Source organism: Juglans microcarpa x Juglans regia, chromosome 7S, assembly GCF_004785595.1.
Source record: "Juglans microcarpa x Juglans regia isolate MS1-56 chromosome 7S, Jm3101_v1.0, whole genome shotgun sequence".
Classification (NCBI taxonomy): Eukaryota; Viridiplantae; Streptophyta; class Magnoliopsida; order Fagales; family Juglandaceae; genus Juglans; species Juglans microcarpa x Juglans regia.
This window is the reverse complement of record NC_054607.1, coordinates 14,614,163-14,627,279: the sequence shown is the minus strand read 5'-3', so window position 1 is coordinate 14,627,279 and position 13,117 is coordinate 14,614,163. Positions and strand designations below refer to the sequence as shown.

At 35.5% G+C, this 13,117-nt stretch overlaps 1 protein-coding gene across 1 annotated transcript; it reads left to right on the top strand.

The window, feature by feature from the left end:
* The first annotated feature begins 5,831 nt into the window (after positions 1-5,831).
* LOC121240284 (inactive protein RESTRICTED TEV MOVEMENT 2-like) lies at positions 5,832-8,231 on the top strand. Its single transcript, XM_041137674.1, has 2 exons — positions 5,832-6,107; positions 7,251-8,231. Exons 1-2 carry the CDS (start codon positions 6,002-6,004, stop codon positions 8,153-8,155), a joined length of 1,011 nt encoding a protein of 336 aa, XP_040993608.1. The 5' UTR covers positions 5,832-6,001; the 3' UTR covers positions 8,156-8,231.
* Positions 8,232-13,117: the final 4,886 nt, after the last annotated feature.

The following is a 13,117-nucleotide window of genomic DNA, read 5'->3' as shown; positions in this document are numbered from 1 at the left end:
GCTCCGCCGAGATCACCGCCGCTACGTTGCTAAGCCTCTAGCCCCTCGCTGCTGCCGCGTGATTCCTCCATGTGTAAGCCCCTGCCATGCAAGATATCTGTTTACGTAGGTCATGGCATTTGTTTACGTAGGTCATGGTTGGTTTTCAAAGAAATGAAGGAAATTACATGAGTGCCCTTTTACTAAATGTTTTATTAATGTGCTTTTAAGTTTTTTTATATACGTATTAGTACACTCTTATATATTTATGATTACATAAATCACTTAAGCATTTTAACATGTTATTAAGTAAAGTTTTAACTTGGGTACTTACTAGTTTTGACCTAATATATATATATATATATATATGGAAGGTAGGTTTAAACTAATGTTTTCGGGTGAGAACTTTTTCTTGGGGTTTAAGTTTAAATGAGTTTTGCTTTAAGTTTCAATAAATATTATATTTTTATTTTAATAATATTATTAATTAAAGGAAGTAAACCTATTTTTTTTAAGAGATGAGTTTTTCATGACTTATTTTATGGAAATTTTAGTAACCAATGTATTCTTTTTATTTATAAAACGTTGCTGGTATTTTAGATATTTTAAATATTAGTTTTTATTGAGTTTTATATTATTTTAATACTTGCTCGATTAAATTCTTATTCAGTACGAATTCGATTAAGTGGATATTGATGGTTTTGGGAAAAAGAGCGTATTTTGGGAATTATGAGAATTGTAGGTTTTAAGGAATAATAAAATAGGTCATTTTAGCATCTTAGGCTTAAATATTGAAATATGTATTTGATTGGAAATTTATGAAAATTTCGTTATTATGTTATAAGTGGCGATTAATTATTGTTCGATATTTTTTTGAAAACTTCCGAAAAAGCTAAGAAGTCCAGGTAAGCGGGGTTCCTATGCTAGACTTTGCATTAAAATAAAATGAGCTGAGGTTATTTTTGGAAAATATACATTTGATTTTGAAAATAAATTTGAACTACCTCAGTTATTTGTTCTGTATTACTCATGAGATTCTGTTTAAGAAGAAATTATTTTCTGTCATGACTAGTGTAGACATGAGCTTATTTTTGACATTTTATTTCTTAACTTTGAAAAAAAGAGCGAATATGGAATTTTGTGCATAAATTATGTTGTGTTATGATTTTGTTCTGTTCTGAAGATTTTTTGTACTCTGATATGATCTTATGTGATTTCTAAAAACCTCTGACATAACATTCTGTTTCTGTTTCTTTTCTGTTCTGACCTCACCACAGGGGTAAAACTGTGGCCTCTGTTCGGATTGGTACTAACTTTTCTGTTTCTGATGCACCCACTTTGGAAACAAAGTGGTTTTCTATGTGGTCTTTCCTATGTGCACACTCGGGGCTCCGAGAATGAACACATGGTATTTGTTCTGATATGATAAGATAAGATGTGATGTTTCAGTTTATGCTATGCCAAAGGGATTTTGATTATGAATATTTTCGAACTTTCGCTCTGATATTTTTGATAACATGTTCTGACGCTGCATTATGAAAATGTTATTCTGATTCTGCATTCTGAATGAAAATATTTTGTTTCTGCATTCTGAATTTTGTAAATGCTCATATTTACACACTAGTATATGTCCTCTGCTTACTGAGTTGTTGATAACTCACCCCTTATCTCCAGTTATTTTTCAGATAATTTTGATGGTTCAGCTGGAAATCAAGAGTAGGAAGTGTTAGCAAGGTGTGATGTCCGTAATGAAATAAGTGCCCGAGAGTACAAGTGTTTACTTGAGAGTCGTAGTTAGAAAATTGTTTTATTTTTGGTTATTATGATTTGATGAGTTAAGGATATTTTCAAGTTTTGGAGGGTTTTAATTTATGTTATTGAGAATTTCATGGTTGTTCCCATGAAGGAACATAGATTTTTAGGTTGATTAAATGGATTAACATTTTATGGAGTTTTCTAGATCTTATAGTTGTGTTATTGATGTTTGATTTTAAGTGTTAAGGGCTAACTCTCTAGACCTCCAGAAACGGGGCGTTACAAGGCTCTAGTATTGAGGAGACACATTTAGGGTTTTGGCGGGTTTCGGTTAGGGCAAGGGACATGCCACTTGTCATGCATGCTACGGAGTCTTTTGAATTTCCCAAAGAAAGGCAATGATGAAGAGGGAAAGAGGGGAGTTTTGGCCAAGGGTAGAACCAAGTTCCACATGGCGTCCATGCAGTTAGACTCTTGGGTTTCCAATGTCAGGAATAATGATAGGAGAGAGAGTGTGTGTGGCGAAATGACGGAGTACTTAAGGGGTTCTTTAAGGGGTCGGCACCCAACAACCCCCAAAGGAGTCACCCAAAGGCCACTTTGCCATTTTTCAAAAATTCTCACCTTCCTCCACCTCTCTCAAGCACATCCACCATAGGAAAAAGCAACGAACCCCACGTTAGAAGAGAACTACACGCTTGCTTGATCATGATACTTTTCTTTATGTCGGATATTTGTAAATTAGCTTCTAACCTACCCTTGAATAATGTTCTTATGTAGCGTGTAAACTTCACATGTTGTTGATCAAATTGGATTATGGAATTTTTGCTTGATGTATGTTATGTTTTGGCCATGTCTAAATATTGCTCCTTGTTCTAAAAATAACATGCCTAAAGACCGGATTTTTGTTGTATGTTTGTTTGAGCTTTTATCCCTTGTTTTGTTACATCGTATGTTCTAATTCTTTCAAGTCTTAAATATGATGCACTTTTATATATGGCATGTGGATATGCTTTTTGTTGCTTAAGAGTCACACGATTCATGACATACATATTCAGGTCTTACATTAAAAAAGGAAAACAAGATTTGTCACAAGTACATGTTGCATGCATTTCAAGTTCTACATTTTTGAAAAAGAAACGATAATACATGTTTTGTCACGACCCCAAATGCAATGATGGGAGAATATCCTAGTGGAACTCCTTTATTCATTCTAGAGTGCTTAAATTGGAGTGATAACCCCTAAGTTGATAAAGAACAGTCAACGGACTTCGAATGGGTCATTCTTAAAGGATTCAAGAGCGTAGCACCTAACGCTAGTGGGTGCACCACATTAAAATCACGGTGAAGGCAAATTTTGAAATGTCGTGTTATATGAACTCCGACGTACTCACACTCGGTGAAGATGGCCGATTATGTGATGTGATAATTAGCAGGGAGCCACGGTATGTAGGGGTGCTGTGACGTGTCAACCCATATTGTACATGGAATAAATTGTCACAAGTGACTAACGTGAATTGGATACAAAACCTTTTACAAGTTCAAATTGCGACTCTATTACATGGGCGTACGGTCAATGATTTTGAAAAAAAGAGTATAAGCATGAAACAAGTTTTCATGTCAAGTATATGTCCATGCATTCATTCTCATGATTTGCTTTTGCATGCTTATATTATCTTCTTGTACGTTATTGGTTAACTTGTTGGGATTTTTCAAAATCTCATAGTGGTAGTTTCCACTACCATTTTCCACCCGGAATGATAGAATTTGTGACAGGTTTAGAGGATCATAGGGAAACGCAAGTAGGAGGGTCCCCCAATCATTAAGAAAGCCCCAAAGAACCCTGAGCGCTCGGCGGAGCCAACTGTGAAAGAAAGACTAAAGGCAGCAAACCAATTTATTTGTGAAGTACTTAAGCTATTTGAGGAGGTATGGAAAATTATTGATAAGGACAAAGCCAAATAGGGTCCTTCTAGTTTTGCTATGTGAAAGCCATTACATTTTGTGAACTTGGTATTTCGAGGGTTATGGTTTAAACCTCTCTTTTTGTATTGGGAGATTTGAAACAAGTACTGTTGGGATTTTTTAGTTATTTTACATTGGTACCATAGATTAATTGCTCTAATCTTCACTTAGAATCAAAGTTTTTCCACTGTGATTATTGCATACTGCTAAAAACATGTTAAGTGCATTGCATGTTAACTGTCATGAATAGGAGTGTGTAGCATTAAGTTACCTGTCCTGAAGCTTAAGTCTCCATCAAATCCCAAGCGAAGTCTGGGGGCATTACACTACAGGTGCAACAAAGAAAGGGTCTGAAGTAGATAGACATTCGGCGAAGGGTCAGGAAGGTGTAGGGGGCCCATGTGGTGCCCCCGATCCTTAGTAGTCTTCCCAACTAGAAGCTGTGATGCCCGAGATGCGAGTTGTTCGGTTGTATACCTTTCATTCAAATGAGGGCTATGTGCCCATATAGTACACGTGGATAATAAAATTCACAACAGAAATGGTTGAGAGGATTAGTCGAATACTAATATAGTAGTACGAGAGAAATGTACAAATACTCTTCAATAATAATAATAATATCCAAATGTCATTATTGCTTCATCCTAAATATAATTACACACCATCATAAGTTCATCACTTACATCAAAATATAGTAAACCATAAAGTGTTCATTGCCTAACTATAATAAACATCTTAAATTACAAAATATAAAACTAAATGGGGATAGATCTCCGTGGCTACTCTTTAAGCTGGGCTTCTTTCTTCCTCAGGGAATTCTCCTAGGCTATATATGCATCAAGGTATACGACTCCAACGAATGAAATCGTAGGTGGGACCATCACAATGACTAAGAAATCTCAGTAAGTTAAAATCTATAATAGTAATAAAAATGAGAGACAATAGCAACGAATATGCATGCAAAAGTTCACATAAACAAAGTCAAGAACACACGTATCTCCAACATGGTGAGGAATCACCTTCTGAGCTAAATACATATCCATAAGTATGTCAAGGAATCACCCTCTAAGCAAAACACAAATATTCATAAGCATGGCGAGGAATCACCCTCAGAACAAAACACATATATCCATAAGAACAACAAGTACGGGAAATCACTCCACTTGTTCCGCACGGGGAATCTCTCTACCCTATCAATACGTGAACACATTCACTAAAGCAAAACAGGAAACCACTCCACCTATCCAACATGGGGAATCTCTCTACCTAGTCAACTGTGGAACACCTCCATCAAATCATCACAAATGACACCACACCTAATCAACATAGAGACTCTCTACCTACGATATCATGTGAATCCAACACGGAAACGCCACAGTACCCTGATTCATTACGGGGAATCCCTCTACCTATATGAAACTAGTGGCAACGGGCTACTCGGAAATGGTACAAGAAATCATCAACCTGATCCCACAGGCAACATCTAATATTATGGCATCTATAGACTATATTAATCTCTTTCTGAAGTGTTGAAAGTATTGAATCAGGAAATTGTAGAGTCTAATTCCTAAACTTATGGTCAAGATTTTGCCTAATACTTTTTCGTTTCAAGTTATTGGTCCTGAACTGCAAGAAACATTTAGTAAAAATCAAGATTTAATTTTATTATTGTTACGGAAAGAATTAGAATTGCATACAATTTTCTTACTCAAATATTTTCTATAATTTGGAGAAAAAAACACACTGCGAATGATCTATTGTTTCTTATGTTAGGGTCCACACTAAAGTAACATTATTTAATATTATGTCATTCACAAACAGTGTTTATTTCTCTTGTAAAAAGTACTTTTGGTCATATAAAGTTGCAAGAGTTATCAATTAACTTCGGCGATGCATGAATCGGAATATGGAATCATCTCTGATCACAACTTAATTGGCTGCTCGTCCAAGGAAGATATTATGCCAAGAAATTTCCAAAAGGCGTATGAGAAAGCTGGGACAAAGAACCTTCACTTTGCTTCTGCATGAAGTGACCTCTACGTGAGCAAGGTATATTTGATTTTGTCAAACAACCGAAAGGTCTAAACAGAACTCTAAACATGAACATGAACGATAAGTAACTAGGTTGAAAAAGGAATAACGAAGTCCAAAGAAAACTCGATCAGAAGCCTGAATCACATTCCAATCATCAGTCGTCCCTTATCTGTATATAAACAACATAACTGAGCTTTCATTTGCAACCGGAATTATCGCTACAAATAGTTTCAAAAACATCAGAAAAAACAAAAAAAAAGCTAATTAGATGGATGCCAAGCCTCGTGCGGTTGATCGTGTTTATGAGGATTTTGAACCCAAAATGGAGTGGGCTAGAGAGGAGCGATCTGATACTTTAATTGTCCTGCTACCAGGTCAGTAATTTCTAATTCCATCGAGTGTGTTCATAGTCATTATTTTCTTAAGAGTTTCTCTGAATTGGCTGAGCAAGGCGCATGGAGGCTTGGCATCCAATAACTGCTTCTTGAAATACAAACTAACGAAGCTTAGGACTTTAGAGTTTTGCGAATATGAATTATTTATTAGTGAATTATTTATTTCACTCTTTGGCTCACAATTATTAGGTTATGTATTTTATGTTTTGGGCGACTAATTCATACATGAAGAATTAATATAAGAATATTAACTAACTTATTAAATTCAACTTTTCCCAAAAATTAACTTGTATTTTTCAAAGTATTCCCCAACTTTTCTTCCTAGCTATACATGCAAAACTATGAAACCTATATATATATATATATATATATATATATATATATATTGCAATAGGCATGATTTAAAATGAACTAACGGGTTCAACCAAGTTAACTGCAAAAATATTGATTATTTACCATATATGAATTAATATTGGTTTATGGCAGCCCAGGAAGATCATGGCCTTGGCTAGAAGCGATTAATATTCTATCATATATTTCAGCAATTTAATTTTCTTTCTTTTTGGTTTTAATTATGTTTCACCAGATTGTATGCTAAATACTTGCTTTCCAACTTCGAAAAACAAAATAGATATGCTTTATTTAGATTATTATGATGTTGCTATTATATATATATATATATATATATATATATATATATGTCCTTTGAGGCGCTCTTTACTTAAAGCACATGATTTATTAGCACGAATTTAGTTAATTATAAAAAAATTAAGGTATGTGACTTTTGGTTATAATTAAATTAATTCACGATAATTTAAACGTTACCCAAATGGAGAACATGGGTTCAAACCCCCCTCAGCCATTGTATTAGAAAAAAAAGGTTACCCAACCCAAACCGCACAAGGGGAAAGAGTAATTAATTAAACAAACTGAAGTTTTACAACCATTTCGCTAAAAATAGTGTGAAAATAGGATTCAATGGAAAGGAATAATATAAATGAAAAAAAGGATCCCAGGAAACGCTCAGAAAGTGAAATCTTTTATTCACGCCTTGATTAGAACACACAAAAAAAAGGGATAAATTTCTTTATTTAATTAACCATGTCAATCTCGATTATGCAGGTTTTAGCAAGGAACAATTAAGAGTTCAAGTAACTTCGTCTAGGGATCTTAGGGTCAGCGGCGAACGCCCGCTTGGCAACAACAAATGGCGGCGTTTCAACAAGGAATTATCCATCCCATCAGATGTGGAAACCAATAAAATCACTGCGAAGTTTGAAGGAGGCACGCTTTACATTATACACCCGAAGGCGATCACTCCGGCCAAACCCCAAGATGATGCAAAACTACCTGCAAAGTCACAAGAAAACTTCAAAAGTGAGACACAATTTGCTCAGAAGAGTGATCAAGGACAAGCTGCTCAAGAAGTTCCTTCAAAGGCCACTTCGGATAAACGTACGAAAGGGAAACCTGCAGCGCAAGCAACTGTTTACACTACTAGATCAAAGACATCCAAGAAAGAGGAGGCAAACGATACAACTGGGAAGACTAGCGTTGCAGCGCCTGCTAACAGCGTTCCTCAAAATGTACCGGAGAAGGAGAAGGAACCCCGCAGCACAGATGGAAAAAGTAACACGGTGGAGGATGCCAACATGACTTCCGGAAAGAAACCAGAGAAGGAGGAGCCCATCTATTCAGAAAAGAAGAAGAGCACAGCAGTGGATTCAGAGACTAAAAATGGTGGGCTGGAAGAAACTAAAAATGTCTCCAACGCAGGAAGTGATAAAAAGAATGAGAGTACTCTTGGCGACTCGATCGAGAATGCTGCGAAGATGGACAAAGGATCAATTTCTAGTGGTAAATCTAGCATGGAGAATTATAAGCAAGTTGCTAAGCGTTTAGTTTTGGAGGTGAAACAGCCAAAGAAATTGATAAACTTTGTTGTGGCTGCATTACTTGCTTTGGTGCTCGTGCTCTATCTTAAAAAGGCAACGAAGCCTTTGGAGGGATCTAAAAGTCAATTCTAGGAATGTTAAATTTGAATAACTTGGATGTATTGCATTTAAATGCAAATGAATGAAATGAATATATATATAGTGATCACTTCAAATCGAAGGTTTCTTCCAAATTCTTTCGATTATGATATGATTTTCTCGTGCCGAGAAAACATAGAATTTCCTTCAAATTATCGGTAGCATCTCATTAATTTACTGATTTGGTTCTGTTTGGTTTCACAGATGTCTCAACCCATCTCATCCAATTTCATCTCATCTCAACATGCAAACACCATTCAAATACAAACACTTTTCAATTTCAAATTTTTAAATTTTCAACTTTTTCATCTAACTCATTACCTAATTATTACAACTTTTCCAAACTTCCAAACAAAATACAAAAAATAATTCAACCTTTTCAAATCTCAAAACAAAAATAATTTTAAAATATTTTATTATAATAATATTTTATTCAATTTTTTCTTTCTTTTTCCAAAACCCCTTAAATTAATATCTTAATTCAAATTATTTCACTACTATTCATAAACTATTTCATTAGTGTTCACAGATTTCTCATCTCATGTTATCCAATCTATGCATCCAAGCAAAGCCTAAAATCTAGAAAGAAAAGTAATTGTATTAATTTGATGCCTCTGACTCTCTGTCACCTTAAAGAACAGGATTATGTCACGGCATCGGATGTGCAACTCATGGTCTTATGTGCTCTTGTATCTATGTAGTAAATGTGTGCCTAACATGGTCACAAGTGATTGTACCCTATGTCCTTTTATCACCTAAGATCAACATAATCCACAAACACCAACTTGTGTAAACAAGTTCCATACTCCGATACTAACCTTCAACTCAAACCCATACAAAATGACACTTCATACAACCCGTCCAACTACTTAACTTGTTCCGACACTTTACACCTTGTGGCGCTCCCAACCCCCGCTTGTGTCACCACCCCGCCCTAACCTAGGACAAGGTCGTGACCCTTTACCCGTTCTTTCCTTATTATTATTAATACTATATATATATATATATATATTCTACAAGGGTAATAAAGGATATGCGTGAACATGTCATGCATGTACTCTGTACTTCTAGTTTAAAAGAAACACTTGATAGACGATATGTTCAATATTCTAAATAAAGGACTCTCAGAGTCTATCATTCATTCACCAAATATAACTAGTCCTGAATAAGAGAGGACTCAGTCCCTACAACACATACAAAAAGGCATTAAACCATCATATGTGGGGTTACCATCACCCCACCATAGAAGTTACGCCATTACCATCACCCCACTATAGTATTTACATCATGCCCAAAGACATATTGTCTAAAGTTAATCCAACAAAACATCCCCACACGGGACCCATCATAAAAAAAAACATATAACATAAACCATTATCATCAAAGTCGAATCGACAAGGGAATTCTAAGCATCGGCCCCTCCCTCCTCAGTAGTGCCTAGCTCCACAGCCTCTTCATCCATACTTGGACATTTAAAACATAAACACAAAGTGAGTCTAATACTTAGTAAACAGTACATCATGCTGTTAACTTATTAATCACATAATCTTTCTTTTGAAAAACATGCATACATAAACATTTGCTAGTTCTTGACAATGCTTTCATGCATAAACAGTTTAAGGAATAACTATACTTTCATGCACAAATGGATTAAGGCATAACTATACTTTCATGCATAAATGGCTTAAAGCATAACTATGCTTTCATGCACAAACATCTCTAAGAAATGACTTAACTTTACGTTTCACTTTCTTTGGCCAGTACACACGATTACGCCCCGTGTGTTGGGGTTAGCAGTCTTTTGGACCCGGACTCCTCCCGTGACCACAGGTTGGGAATCCTTTTCATGGGAGGCAACACTGGGTGCACTACCAGTACTACTTATCCGGTATTGCAATCTGCCCATTCCTTTGGTACCCGTTCATTCATATGGCCGTTACGTACTTTCATGCTTTCATTCCTTTTCTTTCCTTTCTTTGTAATCAAATGTTTTCATTATCTTTCCCTTAGTCCAAATGCATATGCGTTTCTTGACAAAAGTGTTTCATGCCATGCTACATATAAGTAAGGAGTAGTTATTTAAGAGAGCATGTATAAAATTTCATAATGCATTACTTTATACACATACACACAATTATAATCAGTAGGATGCTTAACAAGAGCTACCAAGAAAGGCTTGCACATAATATATATATATATATACATTTATTCTTTCTTTAGAAGAATAATTGAAAAGAGAGAGAGATATTCTTTCATAAGAGAGCTTTGTGTAAGGAGCATGGTCATAGCTACTTACCTCGATATTTTACAAGTAGGTTCCTTGAATCTTGAAAATAAACTTTATTCAATGAAATGGGATAAACACATTAATATTCATTTCACCTTAGGCCTTACTATCCAACACCCCTATGCGCTCACTTAAATTCCAAATTGGAATTAGAGTGTTTTCCTTAACCCATTTAACTACATACATGGCACTAAGTCAACCATTAGTATCCTCATTCCGATATTTAAGAAACCCATGAAAGTACATAATTTGCTTGCTATCCCTTTTTAAAGGCCATCGTTTTCTATATGAATGATAGGTAGAGATCATAAGTTAGGAATGTATAGATGGGTAAGGATTTATTTAAGAATCGAAGGAAACAAGGAAGTGCTACGAGTCTGAAATTTTCATTTAAAGAGGGCATTTGATAGCTTTGTAACATCATTTGGAAGGTAAGTCCAACAAAAGGCTAATGCCCACAAGAGGGTTGATTTTTGTTACTTGTTCTTCAATGGTTTTTCATACTAAAATTTGTCCTTGATTAAACAAAAGGGTGAATTGAATAAGGGATGAAATGGGCTGGTTTAGGCTTCAAAACAGAACATATTTCAGAAATTCTACAGTAGATGAGCAGCTAGCAAGTCCTAGTACATTCATGGTCTTAAATATCCCTCTCCTAACCAAAATCCCAACTGCACAAGTAAGCAATACTAGAGTTGTAGAAAATTTTCCAAAAGTAAGCTTACTAGTTAAATTTAAAATTCTTAGTGGCCTACTTAGGCCATAAACTTGAGAAAAAGTATATCTAAAATTATAAACCTTAAACTCCATTAATTTAACACATAAAGGCATAATTAAAACATGGCTTAGACTCAAGAAAACACAAGGACTACAAAATCTGCTTTGCAAACACACGGGTAGAACACCAAAACAGAGCATGACCCACGGCTTCTTCATCCATATACATATATATATATATATATATATATATATCAACAGATCAAATAATCACCATTTGTGACTAATCAAGTTAAATAGGAATACCAATTTCGAAGGGTAGAAGAATACACAGCACAATAGTTTCAATATGCTCGGTTTTGCCAAAAAAAAAACAGAGCTTTCGGTTACCACCAAACTAGAACAACTATTAGAGGAAACAAATGAGGAATTTGTCTAGAGACTACCACATAATGATCGGCTAACACAGAAAATTCGAAAACCCCCAAATACATGTCACAAATTTGCTTAGCATAATCTCAATCGCAAGAAATCTTAAGGAAAGAGTATCACCTGACTTGGTTCCCTTTTCAAGCTTTGGGAACAACCAGCAGACGAGAAGAGGAAAAGGAAATCCGAAGACCTAAAGCAGAAACACAAGCAGGAAGTTTCTTAAAAAAAACCCTAGGTTAAACCCATAGATCCAGATCCCAAACTAGAAGATAGAATCATAGAACTTACTTACAAAGTCGTTTCCTTGAAGAATTTCGGTGGGAATCTTAAGCTTAGGAAGTGGAAGGAATCGGCTTGAAGAGAAGAGAGGTATCGTGCAGCTAGTGGAAACCGAGAGGTTTCTCGTGGGAAGGAAGGAACACTTGAGAAATTTTCTCTTTTTGTTTGCCTTAGGACCAACGGGTGTAAGGAGAAGAGAAGGGCAATCACTTGCTTGCTCAGGAAGTCGAGGGATACAAGGGGGAAAGGGACTTAGTTGCTTGCTTAGGAAGCCGACGTGTAGGAGAAGGAAAGGAAATCAAATGGCTTGCTTGGGAAGCTACGGTTTCAAGGGAGGAAGTCAATGATTTTGATCAAGCTTATCCCATAAGCTAGGGAATGAATGGTGGAGATCAAATGTAGGGAGATATTACCTTTACCTATCCATCCAATGGTAAAAAGAGTTTGGGTCATTTCTTGAAGAAATATAATTAAAGGTCATAAAAATATCATACCTTTGAATTATTTAATAATCCACATATATATATAATATAATAAAAGCACACTCATCTCAAAATAAAAATAATAAAATAAGAAAATACGAAAAGTCTTTTTCTCAAAATATTTAACTTAAGAATTACTAGATGGCGTAAGGACCTACGTAGTAGGATTCGGGTATTACAACTTGGGATTGGATAGTGACTGAGATGCCGGGACATGTAACACATGGCTACACACCCCTCATACATGACAGATAATACGCAATGCACCTAAGTACACTAGCAGTATGCAATAACGTAGTAGCAAAAAAATAGTAAATGTCGAATAAACTAAGCAACGCAATAAGCAATTGCAAAGCACATGGCACCGTACTAATATCATATCCCAAACATTGACCAAAACATAAACATGTATCATAAAGATATAACATCCCAAATCATAAAGTATAGTTTAAACTCTCAAAACATGGGACCTCCTCAAAACTTAGTTCCACAAAAGTTGAGGTCTAAAATCATTAAGTACTGTTTTCTTTTTTTTTTTCCCCACAAAATAACTTAAATTCCCAAACTATTCATAACCATTGTCCCATCGGGAGACAGACACCAAAAGACCCCATGGGATTGCTGAGGCTTGCGCGGTATCAAACCTAAATCCTTCGCCATTGCCTTTGTGTCAACCGAGGCCTTTGAGGCTCGCTCTAGATAAGTAGACAGCTACTCCATATTCCACCAAAACTTTAGATTCTTAGATGGTTGATAGAT

Coding starts and splice junctions, on each gene's coding strand:
- LOC121240284 (XM_041137674.1), top strand. CDS start 6,002: ATGGATGCCAAGCCTCGTGCGGTTGATCGTGTTTATGAGGATTTTGAA. Junction 6,108..7,250: donor TTTAATTGTCCTGCTACCAG/GTCAGTAATTTC, acceptor TCGATTATGCAG/GTTTTAGCAAGGAACAATTA.